Genomic DNA, 11,258 nt, shown 5'->3' with positions numbered 1-11,258 from the left:
GTTGTGAACTCCACTTGCCATTGTTTGACATGATAACAAGAAATATTTAAACCAATATTAACAAAAATATTTATGAGTGAAAGCTACAAGAAATATTTTTCCATTATCTAGAATCTTGTGCTGACATGTATACCAACATTTGTCAATGTGTAACAGATGATTATTTAACACTCAAATAAAATAATGTCTTTAAGGCAATATTAACTAGAAAACAGCTTAAAAATTTTGTTCGTTTAACATTTATGCTTCTAAAATAGCTTTAAACTTTGGTAGTTGCTGAGATTATGATAATGAACATTTAAGTAAAAGCAAGATGCAACATCACCTTTCTTGACCGGAAGGAACGGTACAAGGGCTTCAGGAACATCATTATACTCTCATAGTGTTATTCTATTATAGGGTCTTGCTATCAAGTTGGAGCTGTAGAATTCACCGATCAGAATATATCATTGTTTAGTATTTGAAATTATATAACTTAGTATTAAATATCATCATTTGTGTGGATTTCTCAATATTTTGAAACATTTTTGCTAAGAATATTTTATCTGATTAGAATTAAATATAAATAATAAAAAAAAGAAGTCCCTCTTCGTTTAATGTCAATTTTCCTTATCCTCACAATCCTCTAATCACAGCAAAGCGTAGAATAATTAAAATCATAATAATGAAAAAACCAACAATCATTGATATTTTGATTAGCCTTCCTGCACCAGCGTTTGCTTCCTGTGCACCTTCTATATTACCGGATAGGGCCATTGTTTGTGCCTAGAAGGTAAAATGAAAGTTTTTTTTTATTTAAAACATGTAAACAGAACTCAGAAACAAATACATTTGTTTCAAATGTTGGCACAAGGCCAACAACTAGTACTTATCGACCCCAAAAAGATAAAGGGTAGAGTTGACCTCGGCCGATTTTGAACTTAGATATTTTAAGGCTGACGATACAATACTAAACATTTTGCATGGAGTTCCATCGATTCTACCAGCTCACCGCCTTAACAACAAATATAGTTTGTTCTTGTGGAGGCGCAATGGCCCAGTGGTTAGGGCAGCGGACTCGCGGTCGTAGGATCGCGGTTTCGATTCCCAGACCGGGCGTTGTGAGTGTTTATTGAGCGAAAACATCTAAAGCTCCACGCGGCTCCGGCAGGGGATGGAGGTGATCCCTGCTGTACTCTTTCACCACAACTTTCTCTCACTCTTACTTCCTGTTTCTGTTGTACCTGTATTTCAAAGGGCCGGCCTTGTCACTCTCTGTGTCACGCTGAATATCCCCTTACCTACGTTAAGGGTACACGTGTCTGTGGAGTGCTCAGCCACTTACACGTTAATTTCACGAGCAGGCTGCTCCGTTGATCGGATCAACCGGAACCCTCGTCGTCGTAACCGACGGAGTGCTTCCAAAAGTTTGTTCTTAATAAAAGGATGGATGGTGGGATGCTGGCATGACTATATATTCTACTAATGTTTTTATAGTGTGGGTGTGGTGATGATGAACTGATATTATTTATCAGTTTCATAACCATTGCTCTTATGAAAGTAGATATTTTACCAAAACCCGTTGCTGCTTTCGTGTTCGAGCTATTATATTTACACTGGATGAATAGAAACCTTATTTATAATGACATGGTAAGTTGGCAAAGATATAAGAGATGAGCGGAAAAAGACTGATGTGGTTAAAATACGTGGAGTGGTTATTGTTAGACATAACGGAACAGACAAGTATTACAGGTGACCCTTCTTTATATAAGGACCCTTATCACAATTATTACAATCATGCTGTTCATTTGATTTTATTTAGGGACTTTTGTTTTGCTTCTCCTGTCAGATCATCAGTTAAATGCTTATCAATTCCATGACAGAGCCACAATTAGTCTATGACATAACCACTAGGAGACAACTCAACTGACGCTGTTAGAAACAGCAGCTAAATTCTTCAAATCACAACATGCTTTCTTTAAAAAATGATAGTAGATAATATCACGTTAGATAATATAATCCAAATACAGCCTGAAAATGCCTGGAATATCATAGATACCTAATTTTTTGTTGTTAAAATGTGTTAATGCAATAAGTGTATGTCTTGACTGTTTGCCATTACCTAATTCTTCTGAGGGGACAAACACTTCCCTTAGGATCATCAAGGGCACAAGACCAGGTCACAACACATACTGCCTCCACTTTGGAAATATTCGACCGATGCATGCACTGCTCCACAGAAAAAAATAAAGCAACCTGGAGACATAGCATAGACAGAGGCAGCTGAACAACGCCCTTTTTTGGGTTTGGTATAGGAGATTGTAAGTCAGCTGACCAGATTACATCAAACGCTGCGACAAACAAAAGCTAACTAGCACTTTATACCACCACACACACACACTTAATGATCCAGGGCGGCCACCTGGATTATCTAACTCCATATACTTATCGTATTAATTCTCATCTTACACCGGGCTGCTAAATCAGTCTACCATAATATAGCAAAACTTACCATCAAGGAGATCCCGTTGCCACCCCAAAACAACATTAAGAATATTTAAAAGATCTCTTCGAGAATACTATTTCTTTTATCCACCGCAGGATAAGAAACACCACAATCAATGAGATGCTATAATATTTATTTAAAACTCAGAAGTTTCCTTCAACTAATCCGAAACTAGCTGGATTCGAAGACAACCTTTTCAGTATATCAAAAAGCATTATATTCCACACAGATTCCTCTAAGAACAAATCAACATGTAAGGAAAATGCACATACCAGTGAAGGAACTCAAAAAGAAAAGGGATTCTTGTGCATTTAGACAAAATGTCACCTGATTGTAGAGGTTGCATTGTCAAGTTTATACAGTTATACAATCTCCGCTTAAAAAAAAAAACGAAGTACTAAAACACCACAAAATAACTCATGTTGATGACTTAGCCTAAACCTACAAGCTAAAAACGGAAGTTGAAAAAGGAAAGCTAGAGGACAGGAGTGAACCTTACCTGCCCAGAACCCCTCGAATTAACCTGAAGTACTATAAGCCTAACTTCACTAGTAACCTTTCAGTAAGATTGATATGCCCCCAACCAAACATATATGTATGTATGGTTCTGTAGTGTAATGGTTAGCACTCTGGATTCTGAATATAGTGATTCGAATTCAAGTCTCGGTAGAACCTAAATATCTATTTTCTTTTATTTGCTTACGACCATATCGCCTTGATATGTTCTCGTCCGATCACCGAAGTTAAGCAACGTCGAACCAAGTGTGTACATAGATGGGTGACCGCTTGATAAATCTAGGTGCTGTAAGCATCATACACGTTTAGGCGCAGGAGTAGTTGAATGGTAAGACGCTTACTTTCCAACTACATGGTTCCGGGTTCAGTCCCACTGCGTGGAAATGCTGTGTCCACCTCTGTAAAGCTAAGAGTGAACGGCTTGACAATGCAACCTCTACAATCAGGTGACAAAATGAGAATATCAGATATGATAGATCCATAAAGAATATCTCAGGTGAATAAAAAGAATATGGTCTATGGTCACCAGAACACGCAGCTTACAACACAACCTTACTGCCCACAACACCTCTGCAGTGTCTATCCTGACGCCAACCTTTGAATTTTCAAACTGGTCACTATAACAACCCAGTGAGATAGATGTTCGGACTTGCAAGCTGCTCAGTGTTACAGGAAATTTCAACATCAATGGAGGTGTAGACAGGCTACCTAAAATACACAGAGCAAGATAATTAATGAAACATGGAAGCAATCACCACGCAAATACATAAATATCCTAGCGCCAGAAGATTTAAAATTAAGACCCATTATAGCTGGCCCAGCCTGTGAAGCCCACCACCTATGCAACTTTTTAGACATCCTACTGAAGCCCTTGTTGAAATACATCAAAAGTTGCATTAGAGACGATCTAGATCAAGCCTGGCCGAATAGAATTACATTGCGGGCCACTTTAATCACAGAATTCTTTTTAGGGCCGCTTATATACTGACAGAATTAAAAGCATTTTGGTTTCTAATGCTATTATTACAATGATGAATGAGCGTTGATTCAATATGAACTATTATCGTTGCAAAAACAGTACTATCTTTCTTTTGTACTTTTCATTACAATCTTTAATTTTTGATGAAATTTTAAATCCATTTCGAGAAAGTATCAAGCGGGCCGCAGGATAAAAGTCTGCGGGACGTATGCAACCCGCGGGCCTCAAGTTGGCCAGCCCTGATCTAGATATACTGAACCACCCGCGAAAATCTCCTACTGAAGAAACATTAATGGTTTTCTTCGATGTTACTAATCTTACACCAATATCCTACATGTCTGTGGTATATCTTTATATATAAAAGTCAAGTTGTGTGTCTGTCTCCTACGATTTAGATTCCTAACTACTCCCACATTTTGCGGTGCAGTTTAACCAAAACCGGGTATCTTATAGTCGTGATTCATATCGAGCCCTTCTGGGTATTAGCGCGCGTCTACGATGAGTCTACGATTTTGAAAAAAAATTACCATAATTTTTCCGTATTTTTAATGCATTTTCGCTCGGTTTATATAAGGGAAGTAACTCTCTAAAAATGTATTATTAAATCTCAGAACGTAAAAAGCTACAGTAACACCCCCCTTTGTGGTTAGCCATATTGAGATGGCTATTATACTTTACATCTCTAAAAATGTTTATATAGTTATTTCCCTTACGAACCCGAGCAACGCCGGATGATACAGCTAGTTATCAATAAAATTCTGTCTGGAAAATTCCCTAAAGAATTTCCGGAACGCACAAACCAGGTTTTTATTATTGAAACTTTTAAATTTCTACTTCAGAACAATTGTTTCGTATTTGAGGACATCTACTGCCGACAAAAATGTGAAAATGCGATGGGACGGAAGTAGCCCTGTTCTTGCGGACCTAATAATGGCATATTTTGAATTAACCATATATGAAGTGTCACTGCAAATGTATTGATACCCATTAAACCATTATATATGGGAGAACTGGAAAAGATATCTGGGTGACAGCTTTATCATTTGGGATGAAACTATTAACAATCTTTTTGAATTTAAATCAATAATATATAATACAAATCCTGACATTCAGCTTACAATGAAATATACCAAAGAACAGCTCCCTTTCTTAGATATTCTGATAAAAAAAGTGAAGAACGAAATTCTACACGACTTTAATAATAAACCAATAGACACGAAACAATATCTTTTCTTTAGCTGATACCACACGAAACTCATCAAAAGAAATATTCCCTTTAATTTAATGAAATAGAGTCGGATGGAAATACTCGGGACCTTCGTTTTCAAGACCTCAAAACTAATCTGAGAAACACTATCCACCCTCACTTAAAGATGATGTCGTTTGTTCGTTCGAAGCTCTAACTCACCAAGAATTTTATATTTTAAAAATTTCTGGATGCTACTGTGTTATGAGGTTTTCCTGTCTTGTCATTGAAAGCACGACATCTGAGGATTTAGAATTCCTTTGGTACTTTGTCCAGTACTTATCTCTGTGTGTTTCTATGTGTTTCACTCGTTGGTGATAACATGTACTGCATGTGTATATTTTTTGTATTTTCTGTATTTGTTCTGTACTTATATCTCGTGTGTTTACACACTTTTCACTCGCTGGTGATGTCCCGTACTTAATGTGTATTTTTAATATATATATATATATATATATATATATCACGTGATCATGTGTAGCTATCAGATGTTGCTACACATCGCTGGTCACAATGTGCTTCGTATTGTTTTAGCCTTCAAATGACGCCACCCCGCTGGCTAAGCGAGCAGGCCTACGGAAGAAAGAGTGAGAGAAAGTTGTAGCAAAAGAGTACAGCAGGGATCGACACCACCCCCTGCCGGACCCTGGGGGAGCTTTTAGGTGTTTTCACTCAATAAACACTCACAACGCCTGGTTTGGGAATCGAAACCGCGATCCTACGACCGTGAGTCCGCTGCCCTAACCACCGGGCCATTGCGCCTCCACACACACACACACACACACACACACATACACATATACAGGGTGTTTCAAAACGTTTGACATCATTTGGGGTGTAGATATCACATTGCGAAATGATATCAAACTTTTTGAAACACCCTCTATATATATACTCCTATGAAAGATGAGGTAGAACTGAACTCGGAGCCTAGTGGCTGGAAAGCAAGCATTTTACCAGACACCCACGACTGGATAAAATGTATGTTTATGAACAGAATTTCTCTCTAGAAATGTTCGTATTTTACTTACTTTTTGTGCAAAAACAATAGCAGGAATGCCTGTTGGGAAAAAGCAGAAAAGGGTGACAAGAAATGCTGAAGTCACCTTATTTTCAACGTATTGTGGTTGGTAGGTTCGTGTCTGAAAAGGGAAGAAATCAAAAGCATAACATAATCATCTAAGATGGTGATGACGATGAAGGTGATGACGATGGTGGTGATGACGATGGTGGTGATGATGATGGTGGTGATGACGCTGCTGCTGCTGATGATGCTGCTGATGCTGCTGCTGCTGCTGCTGCTGATGATGATGATGATGATGAAAAAAAGGGAAGATACAGATGACAAGGGTGATGATGCAACGACGTTGAATGATAATACTTTCTACTATAGGCACAATGCTTGAAATTTAGGGAACTGGGATAGTCGATCATATCAACTCCAGTACTAAACAAATGTGGAGGCGCAATGGCCCAGTGATTAGGGCAGCGAACTCGCGGTCGGAGGATCGCGGTTTTGATTCCCAGACTGGGTGTTGCGTGTGTTTATTGAGCGAAAACACCTAAAGCTCCACGAGGCTCCGGCAAAGTGGTGGTGGTGACCCCTGTTGTACTCTTTCGCCCCAACTTTCTCTCACTCTTTCTTCCTGTTTCTTGAGTAACGCTGCGATGGACTGGCGTCCCGTCCAGTTGGTGGTGGGGGGGACACATACGCCATAGAAACCGGGAAACCGGGCCCACGAGCCTGGCTAGGCTTGAGAAAGGCGCATAAATAAATAATAACTAAAAAAAGTACTAATTTTATCGACTTCGAAAACGATTAAAGGCAAAGTCGATTCCGGCGGAATTTGAACTTACAATGTAAAGAGACAAAAAATCTTAAAGATGGTTTCCTAGTACAGCCACCTTTTGATGAGCAAAGCTTGCAAAACATATGATGAGATGGTTGTAGAACAGTCAATAGTAAAATGAAAAGGAAACAGTGTTTGCTTACGATAACAAGCTGTTGTTGTTGTTGTTGTGACATGTGTCCGGATTGTGGTGGATATCCGAGTTGCAGTGGATATCCAGGTTGTGGTGGATATCCAGGTTGTGGTGGATATCCAGGTTGTGGTGGGTATCCAGGTTGTGGTGGATATTCAGGTTGCGGTGTGTATTTTGGTGGGGGACATCCTGGTGGTGGTAGATATCCAGTTTGTGTGGGAGGTGCAGATGCCAAAACATTACCAAAAATATCTGTGGGTCCCGGTGATGATGCATATTCTGATGGTGGTTGATATTCTGGAGGCGGTGCATATTTTGGTGGGGGACATCCCGATGGTGATGGATAATCTGGTGGTGGTGATGGATAATCTGATGGTGGTGATGGATAACCTGGTGGATATTCAGTTTCTGCGGGAATTACAGGTGCCATAATATTCTGAAGACCATCTCTGTTTTCATGGTTTTCATTGTATCCTGGTGGATCATCGTTCGGTATCTTAGTTTTTGTGTTTTCTGTGAAAAGAAATTAAATTCCACAAGCGATATTTCAAAGTGTACTTTCCTCATAAATTTAATTGATCAACAAATGCTGGCTGGGGATTTTAATTTCCTGTGGACGTTTGCTTATCATTAAAAAAATAATTAATATCTATTTCTTTACAACCCACAAGGGGCTAAACTCAGAAGGGACAAACAAGGACAAACAAACGGATTAAGTCGATTATATCGACCCTAGTGCGTAACTGGTACTTATTTAATCGACCCCGAAAGGATAAAAGGCAAAGTCGACCTCGGTGGAATTCGAACTCAGAACGTAACGGCAGACGAAACGCATCATTAAAAAATTAATTAATATCATCACTGTTACATTAAAGAATAAAAAGGATATTTAAATAATTTTATACGGTTTCAATTCTGCGATTCTTTAATACTTATTTCTTTACTACCCACAAGGGGCTAAACACAGAGAGGACAAACAAGGACAAACAAACGGATTAAGTCGATTATATCGACCCTAGTGCGTAACTGGTACTTATTTAATCGACCCCGAAAGGATGAAAGGCAAAGTCGATCTCGGCTGAATTTGAAGCGATTCTTTAATACCTGACGCACATGAAGATAGAATTCCTTTTGCCAGGCTACGAAGAACACATTGCATGTATGATATGCCAAATGAAAATCTCCGCTTCAGAAAACATCCGAAGCTGAAGTTAATTTAGCTATCATCTTTGTAATTTTTTTTCATTTTTTGATTCAGTCTTCTAGGATGAGGACAGACCAGTTTTTAAACTTAAAAACATCTAAAATGTTGGAAGTATGCTGCTCGCTTTTATATGCCTCATTATCAATTTTGCTAAAAACCAACTATTTTACAAATGATGTAGCTGATCCTGATGCTGGATATTTTTCAGCATGCTTTATATCAATTACTATAATCATATTATGTATTTAAACAAAGACAACTTACAAGATAGATCTCACTTAACGGTAAATCGTTAATATAAAGTGGTACACATCATTTATCTTCTTTGAGTCGTAACAAACCAAGTAGTATTCATAAAATATCCATTGTATATATTTAGCGATTAATTGCTTCGACAGTGAGCCTATATTGTGTTGAAGAGTACAGGACAAGCAGTAATAGAAGAAAATACAGCTGCATATCGTTAGAATGCTCGAAAGCAGTGTCTGCCAAAGTGTGTACCACGAGAGATTCCTGGAGTACAGCGAAAAACATTTTCGAGATTTTTGGGAAACAACGATCCAGGAACATTCGCAAAGTTCAAGAGTAAATACAAATAAATTATATATATAAAGGTGAAGTTGTCTGTGTATGGCAGATTTGGTAGCCTTCAACTAACACTATCTCCTCCGAGACCCTTCGACGCAAGTTGACCAAAATTGAGAGTATGATAGAAGAAGATTTGCTCTTCCTTCCGTAGAAGAAAAATTTCAAATCGGACCATGTTAACACCAAAAATTTATTTACATCAAAAAGGTGCTTTTTTTCTATGAAAATCCCTATCTTTTACGATTTTTTTACTGCTGTGTCGCCATTTTTCAATCAGAAAAATGTTCACTTAAAGAGAATAACAAGCTACATAATGCAAAAGTTTTACTTTTCAAAAATTCCAATTCTAAAGGGTCGAAACAAACCCGATGGTATCGTTTTTAAAATTATAATGTTACTTTGTAAATTAAAATTAAATATTTTCTAATATTCAAATTTTATCCTTAGGTGCAATATTCTAAGTAAAATTTTTCTGTACTTTAGCGGATGTAATAACTTGTCCTGTACTTTTCCAGCTTTGTAATCTTAAGAATATTATTTCGCTTGCTCGCATTTTTCCGTGTAATCCGTGTTTTTTCCAGGCTATTCTATTATGTTAATTAATAATAAGAACATTTTTACTTAAAATATTGCAGCTAATGATAAAATTTGAATATTAAAAATTATTTGATTTTAATTTACAAAGTAATATTATAACTAAAAAAAAATACCACATTAGAATACTTGAAAATGAGAACCAGAAGTACCCATATAGCTAAAGTTTTATGCAAAGTAGAGTAATATATATGGTTAGCAAATTCTGTATGTAAAAAATAGACATTGGGTCAAGACTAAAAATATGGTAACTTGACAATAATTTAGGCAATAACTCAAGCAAATTTCACTGTGAATTTGTTGTGTACAATTTCATAAATGTTTGTCTGAGTAGAATTCTACGCATGCGTGAAACATCGGACAAAAGTAAAATATTTGAAGCAAATTCAAATATTGTCCGGAAATGACCTCAAAACTGTGCAAGCCAACGTAGTTGCCGATGTTATTTTAGTTGTAAAAAAGAGTTGCTGAGTGAAAAGCATAGTTTATTTGGTGGATAGATAATAAGCAGCGGATATATCTATTTTCACTTTCTAATGAAACCTGGTCGTTGTAACTTACAATATGAGCGCGTTTCACTGTTGGGTAAAGTCACATACATACACTAAAACACACACACAGGGATAATTAAAGAACTGAATCTTTTTAAAGTGCAAAATATATTTCAATTGAGTTATTAATTTTTGATAGAAACAACAATTAATAACAAATAGAAGTAATAACTTGTAATAAAATTTTTAGTTTTAATAAAAGCTAATATATTCTAAATCTAAATATTTTATTTGAAATCTTATTCTTAGCTGCAATATTTTAAGTAAAAATTTTCTTGCTCAATACTTTACCTGATGTAATAAGTTGTCTTGAACTTTTCCAAGTGTAATAACTTGTCCTCTACTTTTCCGGGCTTATAGTCTTAAAGAATATTATTTATCTTGTTCGCATTTTCCCATGTAATGGGATGGAAGCACTCCGTCGGTTACGACGATGAGGGTTCCGGTTGATCCGAATCAACGGAACACCCTGCTCGTGAAATTAACGTGTAAGTGGCTGAGCACTCCACAGATACGTGTACCCTTAACGTAGTTCTCGGGGATATTCAGCGTGACACAGAGAGTGACAAGGCCGGCCCTTTGAAATACAGGTACAACAGAAACAGGAAGTAAGAGTGAGAGAAAGTTGTGGTGAAAGAGTACAGCAGGGGATCACCACCATCCCCTGCTGGAGCCTCGTGGAGCTTTAGGTGTTTTCGCTCAATAAACACTCACAATGCCCGGTCTGGGAATCGAAACCGCTATCCTATGACCGCGAGTCCGCTGCCCTAACCACTGGGCCATTGCGCCTCCTCCCATGTAATAGAACTATATTCATAAAATATTATAGAACTATATTATCACCCTCAAATTTGAGAAACAAACATTCATAACTTTTTCTTTTAAAACGTCATTGCATGAAATTGATTCCATGAAATTCCTTGTATTGAGATCTATCAAACAAGTTAATAATACTCAAATACATTTTTTTTCCTTATATCTTTTCATGATATTTTATCTCACAATATTTTTTACACAACTTTTCGTTGCAGGAGACCAAAACTATGAAATTCTTCATGCTTTCTTCTATCATTGAAACTAAGATAGATATATATTGCTTGTATAATAAATAA

General features: G+C 37.2%; 1 protein-coding gene across 3 annotated transcripts in view; it reads right to left on the bottom strand.

Moving 5' to 3' along the window:
- Positions 1-223: 223 nt before the first annotated feature.
- Positions 224-11,258, bottom strand: part of LOC115232470 (calcium-binding protein P-like) — a 15,427-nt gene continuing 4,392 nt past the window's right edge. The window contains exons 2-7 of one of the 3 annotated variants that reach the window (XR_005003301.1): positions 7,528-7,722; positions 7,411-7,419; positions 7,220-7,377; positions 6,258-6,368; positions 523-765; positions 224-454 (exon numbers count right to left, since the gene is read on the bottom strand). Coding sequence is in view for 2 of the 3 variants with exons in the window: in XM_036511838.1 (XP_036367731.1) it covers positions 616-765; positions 6,258-6,368; positions 7,220-7,377; positions 7,411-7,419; positions 7,528-7,722 (623 nt within the window). In the remaining variant the exon portion in view is untranslated. Of the gene's footprint in view, positions 766-6,257; positions 6,369-7,219; positions 7,378-7,410; positions 7,420-7,527; positions 7,723-11,258 lie in introns of all 3 variants that reach the window. The other 2 variants (XM_036511838.1, XM_036511849.1) reach the window with 2 other exon arrangements.

Source organism: Octopus sinensis, linkage group LG2, assembly GCF_006345805.1.
Source record: "Octopus sinensis linkage group LG2, ASM634580v1, whole genome shotgun sequence".
In the NCBI taxonomy this organism is placed as follows: domain Eukaryota; kingdom Metazoa; phylum Mollusca; class Cephalopoda; order Octopoda; family Octopodidae; genus Octopus; species Octopus sinensis.
This window is presented reverse-complemented; position numbering and strand designations above follow the sequence as displayed.